The sequence below is a fragment of the Macaca nemestrina genome, chromosome 10 (assembly GCF_043159975.1).
Source record: "Macaca nemestrina isolate mMacNem1 chromosome 10, mMacNem.hap1, whole genome shotgun sequence".
In the NCBI taxonomy this organism is placed as follows: Eukaryota; Metazoa; Chordata; class Mammalia; order Primates; family Cercopithecidae; genus Macaca; species Macaca nemestrina.
In genome coordinates this window covers 137,099,318-137,116,964 of record NC_092134.1, presented here as the reverse complement: position 1 = coordinate 137,116,964, position 17,647 = coordinate 137,099,318, and the positions used below count along the sequence as shown (strand labels likewise).

Sequence of the window (17,647 nt, the reverse complement as noted above, 5' to 3'; positions counted from 1 at the left end):
TTATTTTTTAAGAGTATACAGGGGTCCTACGACTAAACAGTTGGAGAACTGCTATGCAATTGTTAAATTAAGTTTAGCCAAAACTGCCTCCTTACATATTTTAAGTTAGGTCTAAAGGTTTCTTCCTACACAATGAACTGTAACCTAACTGGAGATATAAACACACCGTAACCTCCTCCTGGGGCAGTCACAGTTTTGGCCGATCAAAGGCAGCCCACTGTTCAAACCATGTTCTAATAAGGCAAACGTTGTGCTGTAGCCAATCCAGCTATCTATCTCACTTCCGGTTTCTGATAGTCCCTTTTTCTGTCCATAAATCTTTGACCATGAGGCAGGCCAGAGTCTCTCTGAGCCTGTTGATTCGGGGGCTGCCCGATTCATGCATCATTCTTTGCTCAACTAAACCCTGTTAAACTTAATTTGTCTGAGGTTTTTAACACTAGCGAAGGGGTCATACAGTGGATACAGCTCAGGTTTTAAAAGCATGGTTGGGCTAGAATCTCAACCCATCGCTTTTTTTTCTTTTTTAACACGAAGCCTCGCTCTTGTTGCCCAGGCTGGAGTGCAATAGCGCAATCTCGGCTCACTGCAACCTCTGCCTCTTGCAACCCATCACTTTGAAAGTGTGTGACTTAAAATTATCTCGGCCAAGTGCAGTAGCTCACACCTGTAATCCCAGCACTTTTGGAGGCCAAAGTGGGCAGATCACTTGAGCCCAGGAGTTCGAGACCAGCAATACGGCGAAACCTATCTCTACAAAAATATCCACAATTAGCCGGGCGTGGTGGCACGTGCCTGTTCTGCCAGCTACTAGGGAGGCTGAGGCCGGAGAATCACTTGAGCCTGAGAGGCAGAAGTTGTAGTAAGCCAAGACTGCACCACTGCACTCCAGCTTGGGCAAGAGAGCAAGACTCTGTTTCAAATAAAAAAAAAAAAAAAGAAAAAAACTATCTCTCCTCTCTGCACCCCCATTTCCCTACCTGTGAAAGAGGAGGACAGTGGGAGAGGTTGAAAGTCGTCCAGGATCTATTCTCCCCTTCTTTCTTAGTCACAGAATCCTCAGTTTTCAAATTCCCCCCGCCAGGCACAGAGCTGCTGGGAATAAGATTCCATTTCTCAGCCTCCCTTGCAGCTGGGGGCAGCCATATTACTATAAGCAATGCCCAGAAGGCTATAAGCAGAGGGGTCTTCTGCAACCTCCACGAAGTGTCCTCAAAATAAGGGACTGCTCCTTTCTTAGTCCCTTCTCTTTCTACCGCGGGAATGTAGTTGTGATGCCTGAAGCTTGAGCCGGCGTCTTGGTACACGAGGTAGAAGCCCTCACTGGGGATAACAGAGAAATGAGACAGAGGGACCCTGGATCCCAACACCATGAGATCTTACATGGCCCTGACATCCTACCCCAAGCTTCTTTACATCAGAGATAAACTTAGATTGTATAAGTCCTGTCACTCACAGCTGAACCTACTCCTAATTGACACAGGTAGCAATAAGTGGACTGACCCTATACAGTTTCTGCAAAATGAAATCGAATGAGATGACATCAGGAAATCAAATGCTTGTAACTATTCTCATTTGCCTGCTATCCATGCTGGCTCCTCAGTTCTCTGCTAAACCATTCTGGCAGGGATGCAAAACAAGAGCCAGCGAATTTGCACACTTCCAGCCTCTGCCTGGCTCCAAGGCCCTGTATCAGCTACTCCTGTCTTCTTTCAACTCCTGTCCGCGATGCCAGAAGCTGCAGGAGAGCAGCTGCCCCAGCCCATCCAGCCATGACCTCACCATGCCTGGGTTGGTGTGCAGACCCAATTGTGACCCATCTTAATCACATTTCCAGTTCATTAAAGAAGACCAGGCATCTTCCCCAGAGACATCAGGCGGGTGCAGGGGAGGAGGAGGAAAAGCAAGCACATCTCCTCAGTGGCAGGCAGCAGGAGGAGAGAAAGCAGAGCCAGAGATCTGAAGCTTAGCTATTGTGTTTGCTCCCAAGCAGCTGACAAAGGAGAAAGGAGGGGGACATTCCTAGGACTGAGTGAACAAAGAAAGGAAAGTCTAATACATAAGAGTGCAATATTGTTCCACAGACCCTGATCTTTCTAGCTCTGGGGTGGGTGCCCTGCAGCAGCCTCTGGTAGATATGGAGGTACCTGGAGCCTGAGCTGCTCCAAAGTAGTGGGTTGAAGAATTCACCTTGCAGCAGGGAACACCTTCTCATTGGTCAGCCTGTAATGATGGGTGGGGGAGGGTAGCTGATTCTATTTATAACTTCTGGCTGGCCTAAGATTCTCACCCGCATTCCAAGATTCTGACTCACAAGGACCTGGTGAAACAGGTTGATAGATTTCCACCAAATGGATGGTGCCTGCAGAGCTTGGCATTCCTCTAAGACAGTTGGGGTCCAGGGCTCATGAGAAGCAGGAAAGTCGGCCATGGAGCTCTCTAAGGGACCCTCTTCACCTTCTCCTTGGTGCTCCCTGGAGGCATCTGAGCAGCTTCCAGGGATTAGGACATGCTAGATGGAAGCACAAGCACAAGGCACCATACCCTGGGGTTCCCAGTCTGGGGCCTACCGAGCTCTGGGGATGGAAAGCACCCCTCTGTGAATCACTCACCCATCCTGCTCCCAGCAAGAAAAGAGCCTCAGCTCTGTGACAGGAGCTAATTCCCCTAAACTGTGCTATCACTTACCATTCACTCGGCAATTTGTCATTTACTGACCCCAGTCTTTCATGGTTTAATTTCTCTTATGTGTCTTATCCCTTAGTCTATTTTGTATCTCCCCAAGCCATATGAAACATCTCAATGAATATGCATTTATGGGCACCATCAGATTCTTGTCCATTCTGTTCCTCACCAGGGAAAAGGGAAAGGGAAAGGAACCCACCTAAGAAACTGTTAAAGGATTTTGAGAACATTATGTTAGGGAAGCCTTTGAACTGAATGCTTGGGTACTAGGACCTTATCCAACTCTCCTCAAGGGCTTGTCAAATTAGTAACGTAAAAGGCCACGTTCTAATAAGAACACATGGACACAGGGAGGGGAACATCACACACCAAGGCCTGTCAGGGAGGTGGGGGGCAAGGAGAGAGACAGCATTAGGACAAACACCTAATGCATGTGGGTCTTAAAACCTAAATGATGGGTTGATGGGTGCAGCAAACCACCGTGGCACATGTATGCCTACGTAACAAACCTGCACGTTCAGCACACATATCCCAGAACTTAACGTAAAATTTAAAAGAAAATTTTAAATTTTACAAAGGCCAAACTCTGTGTAACTCAAGGGAAATCTGCAAAACCCCATGGTAGCCACTGACCTCTGCCATGAGGTTAGACCCCCAAGGGAACAATGGCCAAGGTGACCACTGTTTCAGCACAACCACTGAATCCCTGCCCTCAGGTGAGCGAATCTGCTGTAAAGAAAGGGTACCTATCCGTGTGGGGGTTCCATGGAGCTCTGTTTACCTTAGAGAGGGAAGACTGAGAGGCAGAGTAGGAAAGTCACTCACACGAGGACATGCAGAGAATTGGGCCAAACCAGGGACTGCCCCCTGGGACCTCAGTAAAGCACCTGAAATAAGTCCTCATTCCTCAAGCCTATGACTCAAAAGAGAGACTTGAGACACAGTTCTCATCAAAACAGATAAAGATACATGTGTACTTACTGCAAACCGCAGCTCTGAGCTCAGTGTCACTGGGGCGTAGTGGGTGGGCACCACATCTGTAAAACCAGGACTATCATGACAGCTAACTTTTTTTTTTTTTTTGAGACGGAGTCTCGCTCTGTCGCCCAGGCTGGAGTGCAGTGGCGCGATCTCGGCTCACTGCAAGCTCCGCCTCCCGGGTTCACGCCATTCTCCTGCCTCAGCCTCCCGAGTAGCTGGGACTACAGGCACCCACAACCGCGCCCGGCTAATTTTTTGTATTTTTTTTTTTTTAGTAGAGATGGGGTTTCACCGTGGTCTCTATCTCCTGACCTTGTGATCCGCCCGCCTCGGCCTCCCAAAGTGCTGGGATTACAGGCGTGAGCCACCGCGCCCGGCGACAGCTAACTTCTCCGGGATCCTACGTTCCAAGGGTCCTTCCTTGAGATCTACTGACCTTCTCTGGGCCAGGCTCTCCCCTGACAACTGGACTCCATGAATCACAACTATGCTACCAACCAAACAAATGGAACAAAATTGTTCCCAGTCTCCAAGTCCATTCCAGACCAAAACTGCCAATTAAGTGAAAGGAAGAGGCAAGGAGGAGGAGGGAAGGCAGAAGTGGGCCTAGACGGTGAGACCCAAGTCCGCTAGGCTTACATCACCTCCCTCCATGCCTGTGAACTTCCCTTTCAGCGTCACCATGAGGAGAAAGAGCAGAAAGGGCTGGTAGGTCCTTTGCGAATAAAAGGCGTGGGCAATATTTAATGAGAACATGAAGAGTGAATTGCTTTGTCTCTAACAGAATGGTTATTTTCTGCGCCTCTTTGGGCTATTGAGGAGGCATGTTGCGATCAAAGTCAACATGACTGTTTAAAATGTTAGCTCAAGCAAGACAGGTGATTTCCTGGGAGGAAGAGGAATTACAGGTGACCCGCATGCTGTTTCAGAGGAGAGGAAAGAGTTCTACAAGATAATGGAGGAAGCGAGAGAATGTGAAGACACGAATGGTCTCAAAGAAAATAAGGCTTGTGTTCATCCAATGAACACCAAATTCAGAGACCAGTGGAAAACAGTAAATCTGAGGCTATTCAGTGACTGACAGGACTGCAACTGATGTGAGCTAAGCCAGACCAGGAGAAACCAGACCAAAAGCACCTGCTTCTCCAGTGTTCAGGGACACGGAAGGACAGGACTTTAGCTTCAAATGGGCATACAATGAAAGAAGGAATTTACCAGGGAGTCAAGGAAGGCCACCTAGGGCTGAGGTCTGCAAGATGGCTGGTTAGCACCCAGCAACGGTGTCTCAAAGACTTACAAATTTTTTTTTTTTTTTTTTTGAGACAGAGTCTCGCTCTGTCGCCCAGGCTGGAGTGCAGTGGTGCGATCTCGGCTCACTGCAAGCTCCGCCTCCCGGGTTCACGCCATTCTCCTGCCTCAGCCTCCTGAGAAGCTGGGACTACAGGCACCCGCCACCATGCCCAGCTTTTTTTTTTTTTTTAGTAGAGACGGGGTTTCACCATGTTAGCCAGGATGGTCTTGGCCTCCTGACATCGTGATCTGCTCGCCTCGGCCTCCCAAAGTGCTGGGATTACAGGCATGAGCCACCGCACCCGGCCAAGACTTAACTCTTAAAAGTCAAGGTCACAGCATAACCTGTCTACCCAGGCATAGTTTGTGGAGAGCATTCATGCAGCAGGTAGGGGGTTGAACGGATATCTGCTAGACTCTCAACCAACTCTAAGTTTTTATGAGCCTAAGATTCCTAACATTGATGAAAAGAAATTTCTTCCACTTCGGACAGCTGTCAGAGGTTGATGCTGCCGATGAATGATTCACCACTGGTAGATAAGAGTGATAACTGGTGCACCAGTTTCTCAATAGAGACTGATCGTCTTGCAGAGGTGATCCTGAGCGAGGAGACGATGGTCACAGTGACCGTGCCTCCCTGAGGAAGCCAGGCCAACACCATCACGTGTCACGATGCGAGCCAGAGTCCACACAGTGGCAACACACCAAGTGGCTGTTCATATGGTGGACATTGTACATGTATATACATGTACATTATATGTTCAGTTATGTTTGTCTTGGCCGTTTCCCGGCAGGTAGTGGTTAAGTTTCTTAAGGGGTGCCTTTGACGGGGCACAGTGGCTCACGCCTGTAATCCCAGCACTTTGGGAGGCTGAGGCAGGTGAATCACGAGGTCAGGAGATTGAGAACATCCTGGCTAACACGGTTAAATCCCATCTCTACTAAAAATACAAAAAATTAGCCAGACGTAGTGGCAGGTGCCTGTAGTCCCAGCTACTCAGGAGACTAAGGCAGGAGAATGGCATGAACCCGGGAGGCAGAGCTTGCAGTGAGCCAAGATTGCACCACTGTACTCCAGCCTGGGCAACAGAGCGAGACTCCGTCTCAAAAAAAAAAAAAAAAAAAAAGAAAGGGGTGCCTTTTTCTGATTAGCAAAAGCATGGTATGAGCTGGATGCAGCCCAAGCCCAGCCCCCCGGAGCCTCAGGCTTCCTGTTGCAGACAGGACTATAGGATAAAGCCAAGATCCCTTTGTAAGGTTCAGTCATTGCTAGCATTCCCCCCGACTGACCTAATTTTTTTAAAACTGATCTAAGGGTCTTTCTCAAATGTACACTTTGTGATAGTTACCTGCAAATGAACATCAATTATCTGAATGTTCATAGCTTGGGGCTCCAGACTCCAACCATCCCCCCTTCAGTTTGAAAAGCCAAAAAAACTGCAAATTTGCATGCAATCAAACAAGGCCATTATCAGTTCCAACGGACACAGGCATTGGGTTTTGTTGGCGTAACAAGGAAACGTTCGTTCCCTAGGTATAACTAATAAGTAATATGACCTGGCTCTCAGAATGAGCTGACTCCTTGCTATGCCCTAAAGACAGACAGCACCAGAGGATTGGGGAGTAGATTCTGGAGGCTCTCAAGGAAAGTTCCAAGGTCAGTGTGAACTCCCCGACAAAACACTGCCACCCCGAATGGCCCTTGGAGCCACAACAGCAGACACTCATAAATGATGTGGCATTTACCAGACCGGACTTCTGAACCTGGGGGCCCCATAGGACTACACAGGCTGTGAACAACTCAAAAGACCACATTAATCACCTCCTGGGAGACGAGTCATTGTGCTTCTGAGCCAATGGAAAAGCCTCGGTTGTGGGCAAACACTATCTGATTGGCTGAGGACAAAGCAGTCTTCTCTTCTCAGGTAAACCACCTGAACCTGGTAGTTCTGAGCTGGGAGGAGCTTGTGCCTCTGAGAGGTCTCATGTGTTTGCGGCCGCAGCCCAGCACTATGAACCTGGTACCCAGTTTTTTCAGCTGTTCCCAGAACACTGGTTAGTAAGGACTTTAATGTACCCAGGAGACAAAGCAAGTAGCTAGGGCACAGCTGGAGCCTCAAAAAGGTGTCCCGGGAGACAAACAAGGCTTCTCTTGATTCTCCCTCCCCTTTGTCTCCAGGAGACAAACCTCCCAGTCTCCCTCCTCAACCCGACCTCAGGATCAGGTTCTCCACTTGAGAATCCTGGCTTTACATCCCACTCAGTATGGATAAATGAGGTAATTCCTTTGGATTTGCACTGGGCTATGTTTGCAAAATCAAATGAAACCAAAAATAATAAATCCCTGAAGGCATGTTTCAGTGTTAGAGGTACCTCCACGGCCACCCTGACCCCACCTCACCAGCTGAGGCATCCACCACCTCCCCCCCCTTCATCTCACCCCTGCCTGGAGAACACTAAAGGGCAGCCGAGGGTGACCCACCAACAGCACAACTCTACATTTGAGAAAAAAAAGTAATTACGAAAATCCGTCCTCTCTTACACAGTACCTCGAGCGCACTCAATTTTAAATCCATCAGGTTTCACAAGCAGCTCTAGAAGGCAGGCCGGTTCCTGTCACTTTCTCCACAACCCACTTGGATGTGTGGAGATGTCTGGGCACCCTGCTTTCCTTCTAACCTCAAGCTGCGCTCAGCTCCCCAAAAGGAATTGGTTACAGTTGGGAGGGGGAAGGAGAAAAAGAATGAAGGTTGAAGCTTGTGCTTAAAGCCCGGCGTGTGCTTGGCCTGCTTCTACTCTCAAGGCAGGGGCACTCTGGTGGAAAACACAGGACAGCAGGAGAAGATGGGGAGCCAGTTAACTACTCCTCCTCCTCATGGCTCATAACAGTTGAGACCCACTGGGCTAAACTCTATACGCATAATCCCTCTCTTACCTTTTCAATGACCCAGCAGGTACTATTTCTGTTTTACAAATGTGGAAACTGAGGCTCTACAAAGGCACATGTCCCGCCCAGATTCACAAAGCCAGTAAGTGAGCTGACTCAAACCCACACCCTTAGCACCATGCCACGCCGAAGCCCAGGGTGAGAGAAACTCAAAGGGCTATCAAGGGTATGGTTCAGAACTTTTACTGGAAAGAGGAGGAAACTCCTCCCTTCCACGAGACAGCACCCTCCCCTCACGTGCGCCTTTGTTAGTGCTGCTACTGGGCTAGGATCCAGGTGATGCAGACTTTGCCGGACTAATCAGAGGACCTAGCACCACCAAAGTCCAAGGGAAACAACAAACACCTGGTACCATTTTGGAATGTACTTGTTTATAAGATTGTTCACAATTTAGGCAGCTGAATTTAGTATCAACTCAGTATTTTTCTGGGTCTGACATACTCCTTGGTCAGAGTTCAAATTGTTCCATGAAGATGAAAATTCACTGAATGAATAACCAGCTAAAATGAAGCTTTCTCATGTTACCATGGGAGGTGGGAACAGGTAGGGAGGGAGGAAGGTGATGTGGGTGTGTTTTATTTTGTTTCATGGAATAGGAGAGGGCTGGGTTTCTCTACTTGTGTATTTACTTAGATAAATCAGATTTCTAACAAGGAGTCTGGGTTATTGTGGAGGTCACAATCCCTATATAAATACCACCAGCAATTTCCATTCATCCACCCATCCAATATTTATTAAGACCTATTATATACTCTCTCTCTCTAGCCCAATCCACAGAAATACATAATGAAAGTTTTGTTTTTTGGTTTTGGTTTTGTGTTACAGACAGGGTCTCACTCTAATGCCCAGGCTGTAGTGCAGTGGGGCAATCTTAGCTCACTGCAGTCTCCACCTCCCGGGCTCAAGTGATCCTCCTGCCTCAGCCTCCTGAGTAGCCGGGTCTACAGGTATAAGCCACCATACCAGGCTAATAAAGGGTTTTAGAACCTAAAGAAACCTTAAGAACCTGCAGAGCCCAGCTCCCCAAGAGAAACACAAGGGCCCACTGGTAAAAGTAACTTGAGTAACCTGAACCCATGTGACCAGAACAGGAAAGGGACGGCGTCAGGCAGGGCGTGAGTCCTGGCTCTGCACCTCACTAGTTGGTGACTTTGGTCAGCTACTTAACCTCCTATGGCTTTGTTTTCTCATCAAATGAGCAAAATCACAGAGCACCTGCCCTGCCGCCCTACTGAGGGGCTGTGCACTCGGGTGACTGCAGCATGTACTCACGCTCTGCAGAGCTGCCTGTGCCCAAAGCCAACTGTGGCCTGTCAAGTCTATCATGACCGTGGTCCTGGGTATAGGCAGGGCTCACCTTCTTTGTGCATGGTTGTAGGTTTTGAGAAAAATAAAATCCTAAGCCCCCCTACCAACTAAACAGACTGCCAAAGGGACCCCAGAGAAATGTTAAAACTGAGTTCCTGGCCATGATAGGATGGGAGGTTGAGCACCCCCCTCCTTATACACTCTCCCTCATTAACTGCCATTAGACTTTCTTTCCTAAGAGTTAAACAGAACCAGCCCAGCAGGGACTCCCCTCCCTTTTTGCGGGTTATTTTTTTTCTTTTGAGACAGAGTCTCATGTTTTCACCCAGGCTGGAGTATAGCGGTGCAGTGTCAACTCACTGCAGCTTCCGCCTCCCAGGTTCAAGCTGTCTTCCCCCTCAGCCCTCCCATTACCTGGGATTACTAGTGCACCACTACGCCAGCTAATCTGTGTCTGGGTGTGTGTGGAGGGGGGCGTGTGTGTGTGTGTGTGTGGAGGGGGCCGTGTGTGTGTGTGTGTGGAGGGGGCCGTGTGTGTGTGTGCGGAGGGGGCCGGGTGTGTGTGTGCGGAGGGGGGCGGGTGTGTGTGTGCGGAGGGGGGCGGGTGTGTGTGTGCGGAGGGGGGCGGGTGTGTGTGTGCGGAGGGGGGCGGGTGTGTGTGTGCGGAGGGGGCGGGTGTGTGTGTGCGGAGGGGGCGGGTGTGTGTGTGCGGAGGGGGCGGGTGTGTGTGTGCGGGGGCGGGGGTGTGTACGGGGGCGGGGGTGTGTACGGGGGCGGGTGTGTACGGGGGCGGGGGTGTGTACGGGGGCGGGGGTGTGTACGGGGGTGGGTGGGTGGGTGTGTACGGGGGTGGGTGGGTGGGTGTGTACGGGGGTGGGTGGGTGTGTACGGGGGTGGGTGGGTGTGTACGGGGGTGGGTGGGTGTGTACGGTGGAGGGGGGGTGTGTGTGTGGAGGGGGGGTGTGTGTGTGGAGGGGGGGTGTGTGTGTGGAGGGGGGGTGTGTGTGTGGAGGGGGGGTGTGTGTGGAGGGGGGGTGTGTGTGGAGGGGGGGTGTGTGTGGAGGGGGGGTGTGTGTGTGGAGGGGGGGTGTGTGTGGGGGGGGTGTGTGTGGGGGGGGTGTGTGTGTGGGGGGGGTGTGTGTGGGGGGGGTGTGTGTGGAGGGGGTGTGGGTGGGTGTGTGGAGGGGGGTGTGGGTGTGTGTGTGGAGGGGGGTGTGGGTGTGTGTGTGGAGGGGGGTGTGTGTGTGTGGAGGGGGGTGTGTGTGTGTGGAGGGGGGGTGTGTGTGTGTGGAGGGGGGGTGTGTGTGTGGAGGGGGGGTGTGTGTGTGTGGAGGGGGGGTGTGTGTGTGTGGAGGGGGGGTGTGTGTGTGTGGAGGGGGGGTGTGTGTGTGTGGAGGGGGGGTGTGTGTGTGTGGAGGGGGGGTGTGTGTGTGTGGAGGGGGGGTGTGTGTGTGTGGAGGGGGGGTGTGTGTGTGTGGAGGGGGGGTGTGTGTGTGTGTGGAGTGACAAGCATTCCTTCCTGGTAAGAGACCACCAACCACGGAATGGTTCTGGCTGATTTAGAGGCTGTGTGCAAGATGCCTGTGTCCTCCATTTCACCTTTTGACCTAGAGGCTAATTTTAATACATTTAAATGTTAAGTCTCCATCCCAAAGTGAACATGGGACATATGTAACATGTATGTTTGCTTACTGTATATGCAAATGCCTCCTCCCATTATGAATATTCATAGCTCCTCCTATAACCTGTTAAATACGTATACTGAGTCAACCCTTTTGGAATAAGCTTCTGTTCCACCCTTTTCTCCCTTGAAGTGCCTGCTTTCAGTTTCTATCAGAGGCTACACTTCCCAGCCTGCAGGATGGGCAGCCTGCAAGGCCGCAACTCTTAAGAAAAGCCTTCCTCTAAGTTTATGAACCTTGTGATTCTTCAGTTGACATTTTGGACAGTGTGGTTGCTCTCTGGATGAGGGCAGGGAGGTGGTGCTGTCAAGTACAGCAACTTTATAGAGCATGTCGGGGCACAGTGTAGGTGCCCATTCAGAGCCTGAGGACTCATCCACTAGCTGCCCAGTGTTGGCTGCCAAGGGCTCACCACTGAGGCATTCCTCAGGAATGGCCCTCAGTCGAAGGGAGTTCCACCTCCTTACCCAGGGCAGCCCACATCCAATGACGAACAGGGGACACTGCAGCTCCCTGAAGGATCAGCTGAGGCCCCGCTGAAGCTCTATCAATGCTATATCACATGGAGTTCAACTTCTCCCTCTGCTTCTCTCACTTCCTTACCAAGGCTGCTGCTCGAGCCCCTCTCCCCAGTAAACCCCCTGCATACAAACGTCCCTCCCGGGGAGCCTGACTCACGCACCACCAAGGAACCTTGCTCCTCAGATGACGAGTCTCTGAGCACAATCCCAAAAGGGCAACCCCTGTTCCCCACAGCGGTTCAGCCTCACAGCTGCACCCACCTCCCCCAGCCCAAGGCAGCCTGATCCACAGTGGGAAGGGAATTATCCATTGAGTGAGGTCTTGCCCCACGTAAGGCATTCTTGCCCCAAACACGCACACAGGGAGGCACAAAGACCATCTTCACCTGTGGCAGGTGAAGGCAGAGTGTGGTCCTGGCCAGCCCTCCCCACCTACCCCTTCTCTCCAGTGTGAGGTCCTGGCGAGTAAGATCATGAACAGCAACCCTGATGCAGAAAGAACTGCTGCAGTGCTACCTTGTAAGTGGCAATAGGGCCCTGCGGAAGGGGTGGGGTAGTCCTCCCAGCCTTGCCAGGCATTAGCACACACAGGAGAGAAGGCCATGTGACCACAGAGGCAGAGATTGAAGTCATGAGCCCCAAGACGAATGCCACTACCACCCAACACTGGGGGAAGGAAGGAAGTGATTCTCCCCTAGAGCCTCTGGAAGGAGCAAAGTCAGCCGACACCTTGATCTCAGCCCAGGGAAACTAAATTTGGACCTCTAGCCTCCAGAACTGGGAGAAAATAAATGCCTATTGTTTCAAGCCATTAAGTATGAGATAATTTGTTACAGCAGCCTCAGGAAGCCATCCTGCCATCCAAGCCGTGTTGCTTCAGGCACAGCCTCTCGCTCAGACTCCCTTCAGTGTCTGCAACCGTGAAGTAGTTTTCCTTCCAGCTGATCTGATATGAGAGGAGGCTTTCCCTCCTATTTTAAGTTTACAACAGCCACTTAAGAAAGAAGTGGCGGCCGGGCGCGGTGGCTCAAGCCTGTAATCCCAGCACTTTGGGAGGCCAAGACGGGCGGATCACAAGGTCAGGAGATCGAGACCATCCTGGCGAACACGGTGAAACCCCGTCTCTACTAAAAATACAAAAAACTAGCCGGGCGAGGCGGCGGGCGCCTGTAGTCCCAGCTACTCGGGAGGCTGAGGCAGGAGAATGGCGTAAACCCAGGAGGCGGAGCTTGCAGTGAGCTGAGATCCGGCCACTGCACTCCAGCCTGGGCGACAGAGCGAGACTCCGTCTCAAAAAAAAAAAAAAAAAAGAAAGAAGTGGCTTTTGGCCGGGCGCAGTGGCTCACGCCAGTAATCCTAGCACTTTGGGAGGCCAAGACGGGTGGATCACGAGGTCAGGAGATGGAGACCATCCTGGCTAACATGGTGAAATCCCGTCTCTAACTAAAAATACAAAAAAATTAGTTGGGTGTGGTGGCGGGCGCCTGTAGTCCCAGCTACTAGGGAGGCTGAGGCAGGAGAATGGCATGAACCCGGGAGGCGAACTTGCAGTGAGGCGAGATCACACCACTGCACTCCAGCCTGGGCAACAGAGCGAGACTGATGGAGATATTTGGGGACAAGAGAGGGCACTGGAGTCTAAAACAGAAAAGCATAGTTACTTATTGCTATGGTTCAACTGCATATGTCCCTCCAAAATCCATGTGTGGAACCTAAACTCCAAAGTGATGTTATGAAAAGGTGGAGGCAGGCTTTGGGGAAGTGATTTAAGTCCTGAGGGCTCTGCCTTCCTGAATGAATTAGTGCTCTGATAAAAGAGGTTGATGAGAGCACTTCAGTGTTTTTTTTTTTTTTTTTTTAAATTGAGATGGAGTCTTTGTCACCCAGGCTGTACTGCAGTGGTATGATCTCAGTTCACTGTAACCTCCGCCGCTGAGGTTCAAGCAATTCTCCTGCCTCAGCCTTCTAAAGTAGCTGGGATTACAGGCACATGCCACCATGTCCGGCTAATTTTTTTTGTTGTTTGAGACAGAGTCTCGCTTTGTTGCCCAGGCTGGAGTGCTCACTGCATGCTCCGCCTCCCCGGTTCACACCATTCTACTGCCTCAGCCTCCCGAGTAGCTGGGACTACAGGCGCCCGGATGGTCTCGATCTCCCGACCTCGTGATCCATCTACCTTGGCCTCCCAAAGTGCTGGGATTACAAGACTGAGCCACAGCACCCAGCTTCAGGTCACAGCAAGAAGGTCCTTGCAAGACACTGAATGCTGGTACCTTGCTCTCAGGCTGCCCAGCCTCCAGAACTATAGAAGATAATTTCTGTTCCCTAAAATTACCCAGTCTCGCTTCCTTTCCAGCTTGGACCCGGCAGAATGGCTCCCGCAAAGGGTGGCAAGAAAAAGGGCCATTCTGCCATCAACGAGGTGGTGACCTGAGAATACACCATCAACATTCACAAGCGCATCCATGGAGTGGGCTTCAAGAAGCGTGCCCCTCGGGCACTCAGAGATTCGGAAATTTGCCATGAAGGAGATGGGAACTCCAGATGTGCGCATTGATACCAGGCTCAACAAAGCTGTCTGGGCCAAAGGAATAAGGAATGTCCCATACCGAATCCGTGTGCGGCTGTCCAGAAAACGTAATGGGGATGAAGATTCACCAAATATAAGCTCTATACTTTGGTTACCTATGTACCTGTTACCACTTTCAAAAATCTACAGTCAATGTGGATGAGAACTAATCGCTGATCAAATACATCAAATAAAGTTATAAAATTGGAAAAAAAAAAATACCCAGTCTCAGGCATTTGTTAGAGCAGCACAAATGGACTGAGACACTACACCAAGTCATTAGCCCAGTCCCATTTTTAGAGCTCCAGGCCCAGAGATGTATTAGAATTAGAGTTAACCAAACTCTAGCCACAGTTAGTTTTGGAGGAAAGGACCCTGTGTAAGTCCATTCCTCCCCCAGATGGAAGGATATAAGACTGAGTCCTTCTGTCTTTTAGATCCAGAAATCACACACCATCCAGGTGCACCCAGGCCAGGCGACACCCACCTTCTGCACTTCCCCAGAGGAGATGTTACACGAGCTGCTGGGAGGAGATGCCCGTTCACACCACTGTTCTCCACTGCTCAGAGCCCATGAGTTGGCAAAGTCATAGGGGTCCGAGGTCACGGTCCCTGTGGAGGAAAGTTTCAGGAAAATAACACTTCAGTTATGCCTGTCCCAGAACTTCTGAGTGAAAACTCTAGGATTCCTGGTGGCTTTGTGTTTTTTGCTTTCATTTTGTATAAAAAGACAGGGTCTGGCTACGTCTCCCAGGTTGGAGTGCAGTGACTATTGGCAAGTGCAGTCCCACTACTGAGCAGCACAGTAGTGACCTGACCCATCTCCGGCCTGGCTGGTTCACCCCTCCTCAGGTAACTCAGTTGTCCCCCGCTCCCCAGGAGACCCTCCTATTTTGACGCCAAGCATAGTGTGGGCACCTGGATCAGTATAGTGCTCTACAGCCCAGAAGCCCTGGGCTGAAATGATCCTCCCGCATCAGCCTCTCCAGTAGCTGAGAATGCAGGTGTGAGCCACCACACCAGGCTCTAGGTCTGTTTTTAGCTGAATCAAACTTGTATTAAACAATAAGCATGCATACAGTGCTCAGCCTAACACCACAGGGCATGGGCGTCAGAGCTCAGCAGACGCTTAGAGACTGAAGAGGAATAGAGGGATGGAGGGATGGAGGGAGAAATGGATGGAGGGAGAAACGGATGGAGGGAGGGAGGGAGGGAGGGATATAATTACAATGAGGGAGATGAAGTGAAAGATGCTGAGGAGATGTCCTTTCCCTGTCACTTCTCCATGCCTTCACGCGCCTTTCTCCCTCCATGTGGAATGCTCTCCTTCCCATTATTGCCTTAACTATCTCCCTTCCTCAAGATGCAGCTCAAGAACCACTGCCTCCAGGGAGCATTTCTAAACAGCTCCACTCCCATGTCTCACCCCAGCCTGTGTGGGTGGTCCCTCCTCTGTGCCCCATGGCACCCTGGGCATCCCTCTACCAAAACACTCATCACCTTTGGTTTGTGTTCTTTTTGCTCATATTCATCCCCATTCAACTGTGAGCTCCTTACTGAAGGGTATGGCTGTGTCTCTCATCTCTAAATTCTTATAGTGGATTATGAATGCTCAAAATATTTTTGTAGAATGAAGGTAAGAATATGACACGGAACCTAAGCCCAGTCCCCAAGTCACTGCATACTCCAGGCTCTCACAGCATCTGTGCTTTAGTACTTATAGTGCTCATGCTACTGTCAGCTACTCACAAAAGACTGAGGGCCTCATGGACCTACATGGCCTGGTGCAAAGTAATTGCCTAATCCGTATTACAAAGGCAGTATGAGACTACTACCTTTGCAGTATTGGGATGAGTTTTTTGCATAGCCAAGCCTGAAAGAGTGAAGTATGTCTCAAGGTCAAGTAATGCATTTGCAAATAGTAAATAAACTGTCCCTGGGGGAGGAAAATATAAATGAGACCTTATAGTCAGTTGGTATGTGGGGGTTTGATAGGCAGAAAAAGTTCCCCCCCACCACCAAAGATATATTCACTTCCTAATCCCTGGAGCATGTAAATATTATCTCATATGGCAAAAGGTGTGCTTAAGTTAGGGATCTTGAGAGGAAGAACTTCTGTTGGATTAGTTGGGTGAGCCTAAATGCAATCATCTGTATCCTTATACAAGATGGGTAGAGGCTGGGCACGGTGGCTGACACCTGTAATCCAACACTTTGGGAGGCCAAGGAGGGTGGATCACAAGGTCATGAGATCAAGACCATCCTGGCCAACATGGTGAAACCCCATCTCTACTAAAAATACAGAAAAAGTAGCAAGGCATGGCGGCACGTGCTTGTAATCCCAGCTCCTCAGGAGGCTGAGGCAGGAAAATTGCTTGAACCTGGGAGGCAGAGACTACAGCGAGCCGAGAATGCGCCACTGCACTCCAGCCTGGTGACAGAGCAAGACTCCAGCTCAAAAAAAAGACATGGGTAGAGGGAGACGGGCGAAGACACACACAGAGGAGAAAGCAATGTGAAGACAGAGGCAGAGACTGGAATGATGTAGCTCTAAGTCAGGTATGACTGCAGATGGTGGAAGGTTAGGAAGAGATGCTTCCCAAGAGCTTTTGGAGGGAGCTTTGGCCCTCCCAACACCTTAATTGCAAACTTCTGACCTCTAGCACCATGAGAGAATAAATTTCAGTTGTTTCAAGCCATCGAGTTTGTCGTAACGTGTTGGTAGCCACAGGAAACTGATATATGGGAGAAGCCAAAAGCAAGAGAACTTAAATTTGTGGCATGTTGACTGTGTGACATTGTGATAGGTACTCTCTGGGTACTCGGTCATTCCATATCACACAGGTTTTGACACTTTCTAATAAACCACATTAAGGAAGAGACAGAGGAGGCTTCGTGTTGTTGCCTGAGCAAAGCCCTTCTATGACCCTGTGTGATCTGGGCTGATCCTAATTCCTGACATGCAAATAAAGAGACTAGATGACTTCTAGGGTCGTTTTTAGCCCTGACCGTCTATGAAGTGAAATTTTATAGGCTAGATCCGAAATGAGACATAGGCTGTCCAAGAGATGGAATTACAAATATTCTTGCTTAGAGAAAACTCAGAGCTGGAGTAAAAACCAAGCTGAGCAGATTCCTAGAAGTCAAGAAGCAAAGTTAACTGTTTGGGGACAAATATTGTTGAGTCTTTAACAACCAAAGACAACTACACCCCCAATCCTTTGAGGATGGTTTCTGAAATATCACCAGAGTCCTGAATTTTTACAACACCAACGCAGCTTAGACCCCATTTTCAGTTTTTCAACTTTAAAGCCTGGGAATATGAAAGATATTCAAGGCTGAGACTTCCATTTCTAGTAATTTGACAGATTAGAACACACTGAAATACTTGCCACTACAATGGACAAATGCCCTACTGAATTCATAACTAATCTTACCAAAAAAATAAGAAATTTCAAAAGACAGGCCTGGGGCAGTGGCTCATGCTTATAATCCCAGCACTTTGGGAGGCCGAGGCAGGCAGATCAAAAGATCAGGAGATCGAGACCATCCTGGTTAACATGGTGTAACCCCGTCTCTACTAAAACTAAAAAAAAAATTAGCCAGGTGTGGTAGCGGGCACCTGTAGTCCCAGCTACTCGGGAGGCGGAGGCAGGAGAATCGC

General features: G+C 49.9%; 1 protein-coding gene across 2 annotated transcripts in view; it reads right to left on the bottom strand.

Annotated features, from left to right (window-relative positions):
- The window catches only part of LOC105484247 (von Willebrand factor), a 186,210-nt gene that overhangs the window by 138,949 nt on the left and 29,614 nt on the right, over positions 1-17,647 (bottom strand). For both annotated transcript variants that reach the window (XM_071072329.1, XM_071072330.1), the window contains exon 6: positions 14,471-14,595. In XM_071072329.1, coding sequence (XP_070928430.1) covers positions 14,471-14,595 — 125 coding nt within the window. The remainder of the gene's footprint in view (positions 1-14,470; positions 14,596-17,647) is intronic.